The sequence below is a fragment of the Ricinus communis genome, chromosome 10 (assembly GCF_019578655.1).
Source record: "Ricinus communis isolate WT05 ecotype wild-type chromosome 10, ASM1957865v1, whole genome shotgun sequence".
NCBI lineage: Eukaryota > Viridiplantae > Streptophyta > Magnoliopsida > Malpighiales > Euphorbiaceae > Ricinus > Ricinus communis.
In genome coordinates this window covers 19,543,603-19,561,681 of record NC_063265.1, presented here as the reverse complement: position 1 = coordinate 19,561,681, position 18,079 = coordinate 19,543,603, and the positions used below count along the sequence as shown (strand labels likewise).

The following is an 18,079-nucleotide window of genomic DNA, read 5'->3' as shown; positions in this document are numbered from 1 at the left end:
TAATATAAAGAATCTTATGGATTAATTAAGCCTAGGATTATGAATCCGTGAACCAAATAGACTATAAGAGTCTAAATGAATTACTACTAATAACTAGGGGTTAATTGTTAGGCCATGTAGGTAGGCTCAACCCCGCTTTCAATTATTGGATAAGTAATTCATATAGATTCGGACTATAACAACCTATCAAAATTGGATAAAGAGAGTAGTATAAATGATAGATTGATTTCATTTATAATCCTATTAAGTTTAAAACTTGGTATAATTACTAAATCTTAAGTTATAAAAATTCAAAAAAAAATCTTAATTTATATAAATGAAATTAATTAATTCTAGTTTTATTTCGGCAAAGTTAGTAATTTTATTTTTATTTCAATAGGGTAAATTAACTCAAAAATAGGAGTATAAAACAATCTGAATGGTTAGAGCTTGATTCAGATTTGACTTGTTTTTTAATTCCTTCAAGCTTGTCTAAATAGTATTTTGTTTTTTCAAGCTCAGTTTGAACTCTTAACGGGTTTAAAAAATAATATCAAGTTTTTGTATTCTTACTTTTATTTATATAATAATAAAGATAAAGTTAAACAAATCTCTTATAAATTGAAATAGAGATTTTATACTTAACTATAAGACGTTTATACATTCACATAATTTTAAAATCTTCTTTTTATGAGCTAAAGTTTGGGATGTTGAGAGTGGGATTTGAACCCACGCCCTTTCGGACCAGAACCTTAATCTGGCGCCTTAGACCAACTCGGCCATCTCAACTTTGCTGTGTCCTTGCTTCATTTTTACAAATATAAGCTCTATCGATATTCAAACTTTTTCTTTTTCCATTTTTTGTGTAAGGTTTTTTTTTTTTTATTCCAGAAATATAAATATGGTTAGTACATATTAGTAGAAAAAAAAACTATATAAACATCACACTTATTATAAACATATGCAGGACCGGTCTATAAAACACCATAATAAGATCAATTTTAAATTTTACACTTATCTAATATGATAAAGAAAATTGATAGGATTTAAACCCTTGCATTTTAGATGATGGGTAGGAAAAGGTTAAGCAGATAGAAAACATTAAACCGCAATATTTGACTGTGCTGGAGACTGCATAATGAGGCTGAGGACATACACATTATCCTTTTTGTGATTGTTCCAAAAGATTAACAAAATAACATTATTACTGTTATTGTTGTTTATAATATAGTATATATGATGTCTCTACCTTGCATTTTAGCCTTTCTTTTGTATTCTTTTTTAGCATTTAATAGTTGGAGGGTTGTGCTTTAGTAGCATGCACCTCTTCTAAAAGCTTTTTCCTTTTTTCTTTTTGTCCATGCAGTCAATAATATTTAACTAGAGCTGCCACTAATGATGCTATAATGACACCTATTGATTTTCCCATGACTTTAGATGGCCTTTTTGCCTAATTAAAAAGTTTAAATTATAATTTAAGAAGGGATAAATGAGTTGGTAAGAATTTATTTTAATTTAATTAATATTTTTAGTATAAATTTTGGATATATTTAATTATATTAAATTTTTTAAGAGAGTACTGTAGCTATTTTAAAATTCTTAAATAAGTATTTTACCGACTATATATATATATATATATATATATATATAAATCATTTAAATTGTGGCTTACCAAAATCATAAAGCAATAAGTCATCCCATTTCATATAATTCTGTCAGTCTACTTGGATTAACTTAGGTGCTACTATCCCTTGATAAACAAGTATATTCCATATGATTTTAACTCAAAATACTATAACAATGAGTTCAACAAAAACATAATAAACTTTGACTTAATATCCTTTTCATTATAGTTGTTTTATTTTTATTGTAGTTACTAAAATTTATAAGAAATAAAAAATTATTTTAAGAAAAGCTAATAATAATTTTCATATTTTTTTCTTTCATTGTAAAACCCCCTTCGTATAAAATAAGATTTTTCTGTACGGATTCCTGTGCAGGAGTCTTAAGTAATAACGAGAAGTTTAGGGTCGAATTTACAAAACCTTGAGACCCACCAAATTGTTTTTCAAGTGTATCCCAAGTAATGTGATTCAGAATCATTAGACCCCTTAACTGAGGTAAAGTAATGCCACAATGGCAATGCATGCAACATATAGTTGTACTCCACGTGTCTATAAAATAAATCCATAATTCCTGCCTTAATCGATGGTTCTTTTTTTTTTTTTGTATATTAATATTAAATCCAACCCTAAAGTTTTAATTAAATATGGAATTATGTGGAAAAAATAGTGTAAAAAGTAGCAGAAAATAAAGTTAATTACAATCATTAGTTTTTTCTTTCTTGGGCTTTCTCTGCCTGAAACTTTTCTTAGGCTAAAAATTGACATCAATTCTTCATATTGAATGTAATGAATATATGCATGGAATAGTCTCATTGTTGTATGCAATTCTTCTCCATAATCATGAGCAAGATGTTGCCAAGGCATCTTTGAATATGATGTTGTCTATACTTTTCTTTTTCTTTTTAACCAAAAGCCTATTTAGAAGTAAGATTCTTATAAACATATAAGTTCTTTAATTATATTTGGCTTTCATATTATAATGGCTTTTTTCTAGTATGCATTGGGTCTAAGTTATACCTATTAAATTTTAAATTTTTATTACCAGCTACTTATTAAATAGGTAACAAAAATAAGAAAAAGATGGGAGGGGAATTCATCAGAGCTTGATAGCTTAATCTAACAGGTTAAAAGATTGTATTTGGTTTATCCACTGTAGCAGGTTACACATACATGTATAAAAAATATACCAGCTACATGCTAGAATGACTCAATAGTATATGGTGGTGGTCAGCCTATGACTGTCACAGACAACAGTTGTCCCTACTTGTCTAGGAGATGCCATAATCCTTACCCATTTAATTAGAGTCCCCATTGGAAAATAAATAAAACAAAATTATTTTTCATTTTTTGTTCAATAAAATAAAATAAAATAAATTGTTTGTAAGAGTAGGAACTAGGAAGGAGGAGGGGGAGACATGAGTACTTCAATAATTCACAAAGTACCAAAAGCAAGTCCACATTTGAAACATATATTTTGGTCAATTATTGATGTGTGTTTGGTTTGGCTTATGGAATTGATTTGATATTTTGAAATTAAGAATATATATTACATATATATGATATATTAATTGTTTTAAATTCTTGAATGGGATTATAAAACTTTTTTTTTTGTAAAAATAAAATGTTTTGGTAGACAACATATATTTCTAATGATTTGGAATAATTAACATAATAGCAAAATAACAAACTCAAATGGACAAAATTGAAAAGTTAAAAGATTTTATATTGATTATTTTGAAAAACTTTTAAGGGCTTCATGAAAGAAAAAAGTGAAAGTTTTTAAAATAAAATTATGCACATAACTTTACTTTTTTAAAAAAATATTTCGATCAAAATTAAATTTCAATATTAAATATAATTAGCATGCTAGTGTGTTAAGTTAGAAAAAAATAAAAATTTTCTATAAAATAAAAAATAAATTTGCACCCTTTTAAAGAAAACTAAATGTAACAACATTGCGAAATGGGTGGTCCAACTCTCAGAGGTTGAGAAAGAATATTAGCCAAAGCAGTGGTGACTGCTATTCCTGGTTTTGCAATGCAATGTTTTCGGTTGCCAAGGAGCCTTTGCAGAGAAAATGAATTAAAATGGTTGCAGAATTTTGGTGGGCTGTACGGGCCAGAAGGGAAAGACTCACCGGACTGGTTGGAAAAGGATCAGTCAATCGGAATATAGGCTGCATTAATTAGGAACGGATGATGAAGGCAATATTCTGTCATCATTTTCCAAAAGATGCTAAGGAAATGACTAATTAACGACAAAAGCGATTGTTCCGGTATAAATCTATTTATATATGTATTAGATGAGATTTGATTTTTATAGCGAATATAAATAAATAATTTTTCTTGTTGTATAATTTAGAATTTATTAATCCTCTTACGAATAATAGAAAGTGTCTGAAAGAAATGTGATGTGCGCGATAATATGAGATGAGTTGTTCCACAGAGTTAGCGTCCCGTTATTAACAAAGGGGGAAGCATTCTAAGTGGTGAAAGCAATGAACTAACAAGCTCATATTGATTTTAAGGCTAAAATCATTATTTTTTTTCGTCCAATTTTGATAAATTAATTTTCTTTTTTAGTTGTTAATTTAATAATTAAATAATATCCTTTATTAGTTAATGTAAATATTAATATCTATGATTAATTTCTATTTACTTAATTTTGGAATTACAAATTATTTTGAGTTCCACCATAAAATACCTTTTATTTTAATTATTGCATAGTGCATTAAAAAGTCTATTATAATTATTTTAGTAAAAAAAAGTTTAAAATAATAGTATTAATTGAAAAAGATAAATTTTTTAATTTTTATGTAAATTAAAAAATAGCATATTAAAGTGGACAGAAAAAAATATTCAAGATGCTTAAGGCTCGCTGGATCACTCCTCATCATTTTTTTATTTATTTTGTGTTGCGTTATCCTTAAATGGTGTAGTACATAGTTTAGTGAAACATGATTATATCTATTCTTTTTAATTAAATCTCAAAAATTGTAGATAGATTTATAAGTTTATCGATATTTGAATTAATTGTATTAAAAAAATCTATTACAAGTATTTTAGTAAAAAATAATTAAAAGTAATAGTATTAATTGAAAAAATAAATTAAATTTCTTAATTCTTATGCAAATAAAAGATGATCTATTAAAATTAAATGAAAAAAATATTTGAAATGCTTCATATCTTATCATTTTTTTCTTTCTATTACATCATCATCCTTAAATGCTGTAGCTCATAGTTTAGCGAAGTATGATTACATCTATTGTAATTTTTCTATCTAAATACTCTCTAAATGCTTCCTCATTTATTAACTTTTTATTTTAATTTGTCTTGAATTGTAAGTGTATTCTAACAAATACTTTCTAATTTACTATCTAACTAATTTTTTATTAACAAAAAAATGAGTAAGAAAAGAAAATGTAACTCTTAAATAAAAAGATAAAAAAATAAAAGAGATAAAATAATAAAATATAATTAAGAGCTATTTCTTTTTAAAAAAAAAAATTGAAACGGGAGAATATAACTCTTAAATTATTTTAATAAAGGAAAAAAAGGAAAGAAAGGATGTCGCCACTTGTTTCAATCCTAGTGGGTTGTCACGTTTCCTTTTTCCAAGCAGTGCAGTACTTGTTTTTCTTACATCCAATGACAATGATACATCAGAAATGAAATTCCATATGATCAATATTTCATCCCAGAAATTGCCTTTCCCAATATGTGCTTGCAATTTAAGAGGCACCTCAGTGGGTAAATTATCTCACTATATCTATTTCTTATGGGTTCCTTGGGCAAAATTTCAACTTTATGTAATTTGATAAATTTATATATGTAGACTCATTGATAATTGACTGGCTAATTATTTTAATTACCATTTAAAATTAATTTACTAAAATATGATTATTAATTATAAAATTATGTATGTCCAGAATCTATTTCATAACATTTAAATATATAAATTAAGGGTCTAATTGATTCAGTTGATCAATGCAGCTGGTAGCCGATGACTGATAAATTAAACCATTTAGTAAAATTTTATTAGTGGTTGCTGTTAGTATATTAAATGACTATTGAAGATATAATTTATCGTTAAATATAATTTATTTTATTATATTATATTTAATGATATAATTAATAAAATTAAATAATTAAAATATTTATAGTTAATTTTTTTAGCTCAATTGTATTTAGTTTAATATTATTTAACTATTTAAAATAATTTTAAAATAATATTATTTATTTTAAAATATAAAAATTTAATTATATGAAATCAATCTAAATTGAATTATAGTTAATAATTTTTAATAAGAATAATAATAATTTAAATAAATAAAAAAAAAAAATCAAATTAGCTATCAGCTAATAAGAAAAAGTTTTAAAATATAGCTGATTGGAACAAAATCAGCTATCAGCTGTTGTCTTTTAAGTTTTTATCAAACACTTTAATATAACTGTTTATTGAAAAAAAAACTATCAGTTAAATCTCTAGATATAAAAACTTATGGAGTGTCTTTCAACTTTACTTGAATTTGTTCAAAAACCAAATCAATGGATTAATGCACTAAAACATATTACTTTCACCCATTTGGATTTCATTTATCAATAAAATTTGTGTCCCTGCGAGAAAGACTAACCTCTTAAATCATTTTGTTAAGCCATTATTATCATTATCATGAAAAATCGATTTAATTATTTTGTATGGTAAGGCCTACATTTGTTGCCAAAAAAGAGAGAGTATATATATATCTTTTAACAAACATCACATGATAGAACAGAACAACTAGAATTGTCCCTTGAAAATCCAACATATTTTCCTTCTTTACATGACATAATGGGAAGGTTATAAATATAAATATACACAGAGAGACAAGTGAGAGTGATTGAAATAGACCATCAAATATGTAGCTCACCAATTAAGTTAATTAGACATCTTAATTTGTCTTGGGACCCTTTTAATCCCACAAACTGTCCATTTTTAACAACCTTGTTTTCACTTGGATTTAGATTTCTTATCAATTGTAGTTGAAACTATTAGATTGAGAAAGAAAAACTTTGAATTTAATGCTAATAATAATAATAATAATAATAATTAATATATATGATTTATAATAATCAATATTTAGTAGAAAAATTAACTGAAAGTTCAGTCATAAAATTATTTAACGATCCAATTAATTAAGATACAAATCCCTATATAATTGATTTAGTGGTGTCGTAAATTGAATATATCAAAAAATTGATTTTCTTAATAAATATTACACGGCATAATAAAGTCTTATGAGAAACTCTTATATAATTTAAATTTATCACATCATTCCTTGAAAAATAGAAAAACTAAACTATGGTTTTGACGGATCAAAGCAATGAACGGCGTCAAATACCTTCATTTTAGTTGTTTGGCAAAGGTGGAAGTCCAAAACTGGGAATGTCCATTGAGGATGATGCACCTCATGCGTATTAAATAATGTCCTCACTGGGGTATCCTAGGTTTATGCTCTGATCAGACAAAACTTGTTTCCTTGTCAAATAATTTTCCTCTTCGTTTTTGGATAATTTATTTATTTATTACATACGTAATCGGTAGATTCAAAATTGATGTATCATATTTATGGAAACAAAACTAATTTTTAACGTCCTCATTTTTTCTTTAATTGAACCAAGTTTTTATCTACATAATAAAGACACATTAAACATATAAATTAATGAATATGCTCATAAATAATTTAAAAATAAAAATAAAAATAAAAATATAAAAGTATTGAAATTATAAATAAAGAATACTTTTTAATTGAATTATCACCAATAACTAATTTAGACTTACCTGAATTTATAAGAATTTTTATTTTTAGAATTACAGGGTTTGTTTTCTGAAATTTTTTCTATTCTTTTATAAACTAATTTCTTATAAAGTAAAATTAAAAAAAATGAGACCCATAGTGGTATTTAAAAAATTCTTTTAAATTTAAAATATTTAATCTACTAGAATTCAAAGAAAACTTGATATCTACTTTCTTATTTTACTTTAATTTCTTTTGTATTTTTAACAAATGAATTAATTTTAAATGGAAACTAAGTCAAATAAATTAAATTTGAAAGAAGCATTAATATCATGAAGATGTTTTAGAAAGAAAAATAGAAAGGGGACGGAAAGAAATAAAGAAAGCAGAGACATGATCATGACCGTCCAAAAAAGTGGGGCTAACAAAATTGAAAATGTATAGACACATAAACAAAGAGTCTTGAAAGAATCAAAAGATTGTCCCAAAAAAAAAAGAAAAAAGAGAACCCATAATAGGAGAATACAGTAGCAGTGTTGAAGCAGTAAGTAAATAGAGAAAATAGAAAGATTTTTGTTTTTCTTTTATGCTAATGCAGCCTTCATTCACTCAACACTGATCTTTTCTCGTGAAAAAGCTTTTTTACGTGAGACACAGATACAGATGCAATTACACTTCTCTTTCTTCTCTCTTTCTCTTTCTTCTTTCCCTTGAGAAACCACCTGTACCAAGTATTAACATAGACACAGTACTCTTTTGTACTCTCTTTTCTTGCTTCTTTATTCTTGCACTTTCTTTCGCCCTCTTAATCAGCTCTGTGTCTCTCTAATCTTTGTCATTTTTTTCTTTGCTCCTGTTTGATGAACAGAGATAATGTGTACAGATACAGCCCATGTTCTATAATGCAGCTCTCTTTTTGAGCTTCTTTTGTTTTCTTGTTCTTGTTTTTGCCTCTCCTTTGATGTGGGTATTTGTATTTTCTTCTTCTTCTTCTTCTTCTTTTTTTTTTTTTCCAAATCACATTCATTTCTTTTGATTAGTACACTTAATTTAAGGGATTTTCTGTGCTCTTCCCATTCTTTGATTCCCGCTAAATCTCAACTGGGTTTTTCTTTAAATGTTGAATAGTGATTTGGGTTTTGCATTTCTTGCCTTCATTAATGCTATTTCTTCTTTGGGTCAAAGTTCTGATTTTTCGCTGTGATTCTTTGATCTAAAGAGCAATTACATCATTGGAGAGAAGTGCGATTTTGAAGTAGACAATAATGTTCCCCAGTTTTGGCTTAAAGAAACTTTGAGTTCTTGCATTTAAGAACGCTTAATCCAGCAAGAAAAATAACAATGGCAATTTTATGTTTTTCTTATCTTTTGATAGTTGGGTTTTTATCAAAATCCCATCTAGTGACTGCTCAGTTCAATGATCATGCTACGCTGTTAGCTCTTAACAGAGAGCTTCAAGTTCCTGGGTGGGGTGACAACAATACAAACTACTGCAACTGGCGTGGCATTATGTGCAACTTGAATCATTCTTTTGTAGAAAGGCTTGTTCTTTCAAGGCTTGACCTTAGAGGTAATGTGACGTTGATCTCTGAGCTCAAAGCTTTGCAGCAGCTTGATCTTTCTAGTAATAACTTTCATGGTTTCATTCCTTCAGCTTTTGGCAATCTGTCTCAGCTTGAATTTCTTGATTTGTCTTTGAATCAGTTTGAAGGTTTCATTCCTAGGGAGTTGGGTAGTCTTAGAAACCTTAAATCATTGAACCTTTCCAACAATAAGCTTTCAGGAGAAATACCTAATGAGCTTCAGGGTCTAGAAAAGTTAGAGGAATTTCAAATTTCTAGTAATAGTTTGAATGGCTCCATTCCATCTTGGGTGGGTAATTTCACAAGTTTGAGATTTTTTACTGCCTATGAGAATGAATTGGGTGGTGAGATTCCTGATAATCTAGGTTCGGTTTCTGAGCTGAAGTTGTTGAACCTTCATTCCAACCAGCTTGAAGGGCCAATCCCAGAAAGCATTTTTGCTATGGGCAAGTTGGAAGTTTTGGTGCTTACCCAGAATAGATTGAGTGGTGAACTTCCTGAATTGGTTGGAAACTGCAGGAGTCTTTCTAATATCCGAATTGGGAACAATGATCTTGTAGGGGTTATTCCTAAAGCTATAGGGAACGTTAGTAGCCTCACTTATTTTGAAGCAGATGATAATAATTTATCTGGTGAGATTATCTCGGAGTTTGCTCGGTGCTCAAATCTCACCCTTCTAAACCTGGCCTCAAATGGATTTACTGGAGTTATTCCTCCTGAGCTTGGACAGCTCGCGAGTTTGCAGGAATTGATTCTTTCAGGTAACAGTCTGTTTGGAGATATACCAGAATCAATTCTTGGGTGCAAGAGTCTTAACAAGCTGGATCTTACCAATAATAGATTTAACGGCAGTATACCAAGTGACATTTGCAATATGTCAAGATTGCAGTACTTGCTTTTGGGTCAGAATTCAATAAAGGGTGAGATACCACGTGAGATTGGAAACTGCTTGAAACTGCTGGAATTGCAAATGGGCAGCAACTACTTGACTGGAAGTATCCCTCCCGAGATTGGCCACATCCGGAACTTGCAGATAGCCTTAAATTTAAGCTATAATCATCTCCACGGTCCACTGCCTTCTGAATTAGGGAAACTTGACAAGCTGGTTTCTTTGGATGTCTCTAATAATCAGCTTTCTGGTTTTATTCCACAATCATTCAAAGGCATGTTGAGCTTGATAGAGGTTAATTTCTCAAATAATTTGCTTAGTGGTCCAGTACCCATATTTGTACCATTCCAAAAGAGTCCAAATTCAAGCTTTTTGGGAAACAAAGGGCTCTGCGGAGAGCCACTGAGCTTGTCATGTGGAAATTCATATGCTCCTGGTCATGATAATTACCATCACAAGGTTTCTTACAGGATCATACTAGCTGTAATTGGTTCTGGTTTGGCAGTATTTGTCTCGGTAACTGTAGTTGTCTTGCTCTTTATGATGCGAGAGAGACAGGAAAAAGCAGCCAAGACTGCAGGGGTTGCCGAGGATGGAGACAATGATCGACCAACAATAATAGCTGGTCATGTCTTTGTTGAAAATCTCAGACAAGCAATAGATCTAGATGCTGTTATTAAAGCTACTCTTAAGGATTCAAATAAGCTCATTAATGGAACTTTTAGCACAGTTTACAAGGCAATTATGCCTTCTGGGATGATATTATCTGTGAGGAGACTGAGATCAATGGACAGGACTATCATTCATCACCAGAACAAGATGATTAGGGAGCTTGAAAGGCTGAGCAAGCTCTGTCATGAAAATCTAGTGCGGCCTATTGGTTATGTAATTTATGAAGATGTTGCTCTTTTATTGCATCATTATTTACCCAACGGGACATTAGCTCAGCTTGTTCATGAGTCTACCAAGCAACCTGATTATGAACCTGACTGGCCGACAAGGCTATCCATTGCCATAGGAGTAGCAGAAGGATTGGCTTTTCTTCATCATGTGGCAATCATCCACCTTGACATTTCTTCAGGGAATGTCCTTTTAGATGCTGACTTCAGGCCCTTGGTTGGGGAGATTGAGATATCAAAACTCTTGGACCCATCCAAAGGCACTGCAAGTATCAGTGCTGTTGCAGGCTCCTTTGGTTATATTCCTCCAGGTAGGCATCTTCGATTCTATATGCTTGGACTTAGATTATTCATGACCTAGAATCTTCATAAGTGACTGTTGGTTTTATCCTGCATGTTTGCACCTTTAACTGTTGCACTGGGATTACTTCCTCAATGTCTATTCATTCTAGTCTATTTCCTCCACTGATTGTTGATTTTTATTTACTGAAATGAAAGGATAGTAAATACAGCATGGTTTAAGCTAGTCTACATATAAGAATTCATAAGAGCAATATGACCAACAGAAATTAGCAGTTCATAATAGACTAATTAAAAGCTCTAAGCCTGCAATGTTTTGGAATTAAAATTGTTTCTAAATATTCTATTGTTCTCCTTGTTAAAAATAATATTTTTAGGTTTTACCTTGTCTACACGGTTAGCCAGATTGATTCACTCATTCTATCAAAGATTAAGTGTTTGTGTTCAGAGCTAAAAGTTATCCTTTTTTCTCACATAATTATTCTGTTTCTGCTCACCATCCAGAATATGCATACACAATGCAAGTTACAGCACCAGGAAATGTCTATAGCTATGGGGTAGTATTGCTTGAGATCCTAACGACCCGGTTACCTGTTGATGAGGAATTTGGTGAAGGTGTAGATTTGGTGAAATGGGTTCATGGTGCTCCAGCAAGAGGAGAGACTCCAGAGCAGATACTTGATGCAAAACTCAGCACAGTTTCCTTTGGTTGGAGGAGAGAAATGCTGGCAGCCCTTAAGGTGGCATTACTCTGCACAGACAGCACACCAGCCAAACGACCGAAAATGAAGAAGGTAGTTGAAATGCTTCAAGAAATAAAGCAAAACTAATGGAAGTTTATCATTTCAGTTACACGCGTTTCCGCCACGAATCTGGTAAATGGCTCACCTTATGGGAACTTTTTTCAATATTCAATTCAATTCGGAAATTCTTACCTGGAAGGCTAAGGAGTCTGTACATGTTGGTTCAGGTTTTATTCTGTCTTCTTGCTATGTACTAAACTGTTTTTGAGCAATGGCAGCATGTGAACTTTTTGAGTTGGAGACAGAATATGTGGTGGGTTAAAGAAAGAGATTGCTACATTAGAAAGATCACTGAGTTTCTGTTGCATAGTAGGGCTGCAATTGTAATGCTTGAGCTTCCGATTGCTGAGATTTCTGTTGGATATATATGTCAACTCAACAATCAATTATAGTGTCTCTTTTAACGAAGTTCCTTCATACTCTCAAATCCTTTGAAATCTTAATTTTTGATCTCCAGAATACTTAGTTCCATTTATTTTACTAGCATGACATTGCAAGGGGTATGGCTGTTCGCTGTGACATTAAGTAAGGCCTAATAACTGAAAAGGAAGTTTGAATTAAAGAAAAAAAAACTGATTGAAAAGGGAACTATTTTTCTAGTTGGTGTTGGAATTTTTGTTACATGTTCTTTTCCTGTTACCTGCATTTTCCTATGTATAACTCGAGGGCTTTTAGAGTTGGGAATTGATATACTATTTTCTTCTGCTTGGAGTTCTTTTTATGAGAAGTTCTTAACAGTGCAATGGTCCTTGTATGCTCAGAGAATTCACCTCCAGTGGATTAAGCTTATGGCCGAAAGTTTACTGTACATAACACGAGGAAAATTGTTACTTAAACAGTAGAGGCTGGTTGTCTTTCTGGTTCAATCAGGAAAACAATTACTGACTTGTTTCCCACTTTGGAGCCCTCTGCAAAGATAGTCCATTGTTGGATGTGATTTGAGATGTTTATATAGGGATATTTCTTACAGATGCAACATGATTTTACCTTCAGAAGTTTTGTATGCTTGAAATTGGATATCAGTACTAAAATAGTACTAACTGCTGCTTGTTTTAGATATGATATTTCCTGCAGATGATCCCTACTAGACACAGCTGCAGGTTTTTCTCCAAGTTCGGTAGTACCATACATCCTAAATTGCTCTCGACTTCTTCCAACTGTGAAGTTTGAGCATACTTTTGATGTGTCCTTTGGTAAAAGTAAGGTTTTAGCTTGAATATGTTACTAATTTTACAGAAAGATTCTCAAGTCAAAACACTCCTAAGATGATATCTTCTTTGATAGCACCAGCTGCCCTTTTTAATACTTGTGATGTTTCATAATGCTTGTGGTTGCCAACAGAAAACTTGAGTTTAAAGATTTCTGGCCAGTCACCTCGTTCTGCAGATAAGTGAGAAACAACAAATAAACTAAGAGGGGTATATTGGATTAAGAGAATTTACGACTCTGATAGAACTGAATTGCTAAGATTTTGATAGAATTGAAAAGTTATTCAATACGACATTGAAGACATTGAAGACTTTAAAAAGTTGGGATAAATATAAAATAATACTATATAATTTTATTATTTAATAATTTTCAATATGTAAATTCTTTTAGACAAAAAATGTATGTGATTAAAAATTGCGAAAAAAAAATCTCACTGTTAAAAAGTATTAATTGACAATGATTTAGCTATCACACTTCAATCTTTTATCATATTATATTTTTCGTGTTTGATAATATGATCAGAACTTTAACAATTCAAAATATTGTTGTTTTACTGTCAAATCGATTTCATGGAGTAGTAATTTTTTAAATTGCAGTTTAATGGTTGATAGGATTATATTATAAATATATATTTGAGGTATTTTAGTGATTTATTAGTATGTTTTATATATATAATATATGAGAAATATATACTTTTATCTCATTTTAGTTTTATTGTCTAATTTCATATAATAATAGCTAAAGAGGGAGAATATGAGTTAAATATTTGTAAATGGACTTTAATTGCACTGCTGCTGTGAAGGCTTAAAAAAAGACACGTGGACTTCTAATTTTTGTAGGTCCAGCCAAATATATGAAGGTCCACAAAGAAAAATTAATTAATTACTATGTAATTAATGATAAAAATCTTTTAAGTTATTTATTTTGTTTAGGATAGTTAAGAGGATAATTATAGTACAGTTGTGCTTAGAGAAGGATTCCGCAAAAAAAATCTCTATAAGAAGTGAAGATCAATAAAACAACAAAAAAGAAAAGAAGGATCTATTATTCTTGTCTCCGTGAATTCTTTACATTCATCTTCTACAACTCTTAGTTAGCTTTGCATTATTCTTTCAAGGATCAAAGAAGCTTTTCAGGACGTGGAGAGTGATGATCAATCTTCTTCATTCCTTGAAGAACTTCTGAATTTTGAGGGAGTTTTAATTTTCTGTTTATTATTTCTTATGTCTTTCTATTTTATTACGATGACCATTGGATTAAATATGTTAGGCTAAGTACTATAAGTGTTTACTTTATCTTTTTACTTATGTATGAACTCTATTTATTATGAGTTTAATAAATGCTTTTTTTACTTTCATACTTGTATTAGTTTCATCTATTATTGTTGATTGACTATCATATTAATTTAATAGTAATATTTATTATGAAAATCTTAAGGTTAAAAGTATTAGAAACACCATCTTTACTTTAATCTATAAAAGAAATCTAGGTTGCATCATTAGCTTGAGTGACTTAGGAAAAAGGCATATCACCATCTCATTCATTATATTTGGAATTAAAGAAAAATAAGAGATTATTAAATATAAGCTAGACTAAATGCTATTTTATCATATAGTTTATATTAATCATTCCATTTGCATATTTATTTTCTGATTTGTTTAATTTCTTTTATAAACTTTTAAACTTTTCTCAAACATTGGATTAGAGTGTTTAGATTTATTTTTAGTATTTTTTATGAAATAGTTGGTCTTTATAATATATGCTCTATAATTTCTTGTGCGATCGATCTCATAATAAATTTGCCTGCACTATCATTCGGTTCGTATACTTGTGAGTATTAAGTTTGAGACATCAATGGTCAAACAATGAAATTAGGAGTTATTAAGCACCAAACTCACATTATTAAATAAAAACAACATGATAATGATGTTTGATCAGAGTAAAAGTGTTTAAATTCTTGCGAATCGAGACTCCTATATATTTCTATTTGTTTGGAAAAAATTAAATACTCAAAGTTGTAAAATAGTAAAATCACATGTCTTTTTTTTGTATTTATCCCTAAAAAGTTTATAGAATTTATAGAACATTCAATTACAACTTTTGTAAAGGTTGTAAAAGTAAATTGGTATTAAAAAAGCCATTGAATGTTATAAATATAGACATTTATATACTTTGAATGACTTTTTATATAGTAGTATAAATAAAAAATCTCAAAATTTTTCTTTCACTTTCCTTTAAGATTTAAAAAAAAAAAATTATTCTAATTTTTTTTTCTTCTTAAATTATCTTGCACTAATATCATTATTCTTCTTCATTATATTCTCCATCTTAAAAAGAAAAATAGATCGATTAAAACATAAAATCTAAAAATTATTCACTAATAATATTTTCTTGAACTCACAAATACAAATAAAAAAGTAATTCACCAAGAGTATTTAATTTGATTTTAAGAAAAGCCCTAATACAAATATGAATTTCAAGTGAAAAGTTAGTAATTTTTAAAGGATTGTTTTGAGTAAGCAACCCAACCATGAACTTGTAGGTTTTACTAGAAATATCATTTTGATAATTGTTTATATTGATAGGAGATATTGTTGTTGATTTAGGTATTCATCGAATAAGTAATGCACACAATACAACGGATATGAACATACACTTAGTGATTTAATTAAAAATAAATTATGATATAACCATTTCTTTTTGGAACGATATTATTGATCTTGACAAAATAATAGTATTCATATTATGAGGAAGAAAGTTTAAGTAGATTTGAATTTAACACAATAATAATATAAAATTTATTATTTGTGTATGAAGTTGCAGATAATATTATATGGAACAATGCTTAGTAAACGTAAGAAAAAAAAACAATAAATATATAACGATTAATTTAATTTTTAAATGATTGATTAATATAGAAATAATAGTTAGTGATGATCAATATACATCAACAAAAGTCTATAAACTCCGATATTAAAAGTAACTTATTTAAAAAAGATTGATAAAAGTATTAATTGCATATATCCTCTTAAATATCTATTGGAATAATAAGAGTTGTATAAAATAAAAAAGAGAATAGAGTATATTTACGCGTCAGACATGATTCAAAAATTAAAGTTTTTTGAAAAATTTTAGATATATTTTAAAAACTTTAAGAGACATTTATTTATTTATTTATATTTATTTTTAGAAACTCTTAAAAGAACTCCTATTTAATTAGATTTTCTACTTTGACATTGATTTTCGATCTTTTTCTTTTAGAGATGATATTTTTTTCTATTTAATTAAATATTCTACTTTAAGAAGAATTTTTAATTTATTTATCTTTCTAATTACATGTGATTTTCAACTTTTTCTTATTGTATAATTATTTTTCTGAATTACTAATATTAATATTATTAAAGTGTTTGTATAAATAAATAAATTCATAAATAAATCTATAAATATATGACGTTTTTCTAGCACTTCATTCTGTATCTCCGTACCATACTGTCTCTTGTCACATTTTCCACTTCCACTTCCGCTTCATGCAACTGATTCTATCTCTTGGCAAGATATACTCGAGTAGTGCGGTTTCTTAGCCAATGATACATGAGGTTCTTAGCTTAAGCACAAGGGTCAACCTTGTGATCTGATAATATTAACAGGGAGCAATTAATCTTTGCATCTTCCCGTAATATTGAGGTTGAGGATCCGCTGTGGTTTCTCTTGCTTGACACCACTTGTTTAGAAAAAGATTAAAAGAAAAAAAAGGGTTGAAGCGTTGAGATATAATTTTTCATGGTACTTTGGAGCTAACAATAGCAGCCATATTTTTTATTGATTCTGAAAACTTTATGTTAGGTGTAAATGTGTGCAAGTCCTTAGAAACCCTGGAATTTTGTCCACTTCAAGTTTGATGTTTATTTTTGTTGTTTTGCTTTTGTAGTTGCTGCTATATAAGCAGCCTCTACTGGTGAAATATTTATGAGAAGAAATGAACTTTTGTCCAGGGTTTTCTGTCCCTTCTTTTGCTACTATCTTATTGATCATCTCTTTGTCTGTTCTGTGTTCTGAAAATTCAACATATTGAACCTGGTGAATTTCTGCATCAGAAATGCATGATTTGCATCTATCTTTTACTTGTGTTCTTATGGATTGAACAAACATATTATTATTATTATTTTCAATTTATGATTCAAAGAACAGTCCTGAAAATAGCAGTAAACGAGTGAGTTGGTAATTCTGTCAAAGCACAGAAGAGGTAGGTAGCTGACACCCTTTATCTTTCTGTTCCCTGGAACTTCTTAATTAACAATTTTCACAAACAGCTAAAAAATTGAGAATTAAAAAATGAAAAAGAAGTGGATGATTGCCTACAACTTTTTCTAATCCAGAGTAGCTCAAATGGGATCCTCACAAGTATAACTGGATGATTGTTAGGCCTTCAGATGTTTGTAAGATCTTTAGGAAGTTCACTGTGGGTCTGGTATTTCCTTTTCTGTTACTGTTAAGAGAGTGTGAATTTCATAATCTATAATCAGTGGCATTCTTGATGATTGTTGCTAAGGACCCTTTGCAAATAAAAGAATGCAAACATTATTTCACTATCAACAGGGTTCAATATTTACATCTTAAGAATTCCTCTTCATAATGGCATGTGCTGCTGCCTGCTGCATCCACAAAAGGAGTTTGAAAAAGAAATATATAAAGCAGAACTTTATTCCCACAAAGAAAACAAAGTTTGTTCATTTGTCTGTCTCCACCAATCAATCATTCCTTATGGCAGGCGGGCGGGACGAGTTCCGTAATTTCCATCAATCAGCTCCGACAGAATAAATATTTTCTTTTTTATATTTACGGATGAAGGCAGAAAGAGTTCAACTTCAAATCCTAATCAAATTAAAATATATATTAAAAGATATTATATATATATATATATTAAAAGATATTATATATGTAATTATAATAAAACATAAATGCAAAATAGACTATTTAGTGAAATGTATTTTTTTACTTATAAAAGATATTGGCATT

General features: G+C 29.3%; 1 protein-coding gene and 1 non-coding gene across 3 annotated transcripts; one reads left to right on the top strand and one right to left on the bottom strand.

Moving 5' to 3' along the window:
- Positions 1–687: 687 nt before the first annotated feature.
- Positions 688–768, bottom strand: TRNAL-AAG. The gene has a single exon. It is a non-coding gene; the product is annotated as a tRNA-Leu (tRNA).
- A 6,847-nt stretch (positions 769–7,615) lies between these two features.
- Positions 7,616–12,262, top strand: LOC8260641 (leucine-rich repeat receptor-like tyrosine-protein kinase PXC3). 2 transcript variants are annotated; one of them, XM_048370058.1, is made up of 3 exons: positions 7,616–8,950; positions 9,035–11,062; positions 11,556–12,262. In XM_048370058.1, the coding sequence occupies exons 1-3, from the start codon at positions 8,722–8,724 to the stop codon at positions 11,879–11,881; spliced, it is 2,583 nt and encodes an 860-aa protein (XP_048226015.1). In that variant the 5' UTR covers positions 7,616–8,721; the 3' UTR covers positions 11,882–12,262. The 2 variants fall into 2 exon arrangements, with proteins under 2 accessions (XP_048226015.1, XP_015581146.2); XM_015725660.2 differs by having other exon boundaries at positions 7,617–11,062.
- Positions 12,263–18,079: the final 5,817 nt, after the last annotated feature.

Bases quoted from the DNA above. Each gene is read 5' to 3' on its own strand.
- LOC8260641 (XM_015725660.2), top strand. From the start codon at position 8,722: ATGGCAATTTTATGTTTTTCTTATCTTTTGATAGTTGGGTTTTTATCA. The intron at 11,063-11,555 runs GTAGGCATCTTC...CTCACCATCCAG, and splicing joins CTTTGGTTATATTCCTCCAG to AATATGCATACACAATGCAA.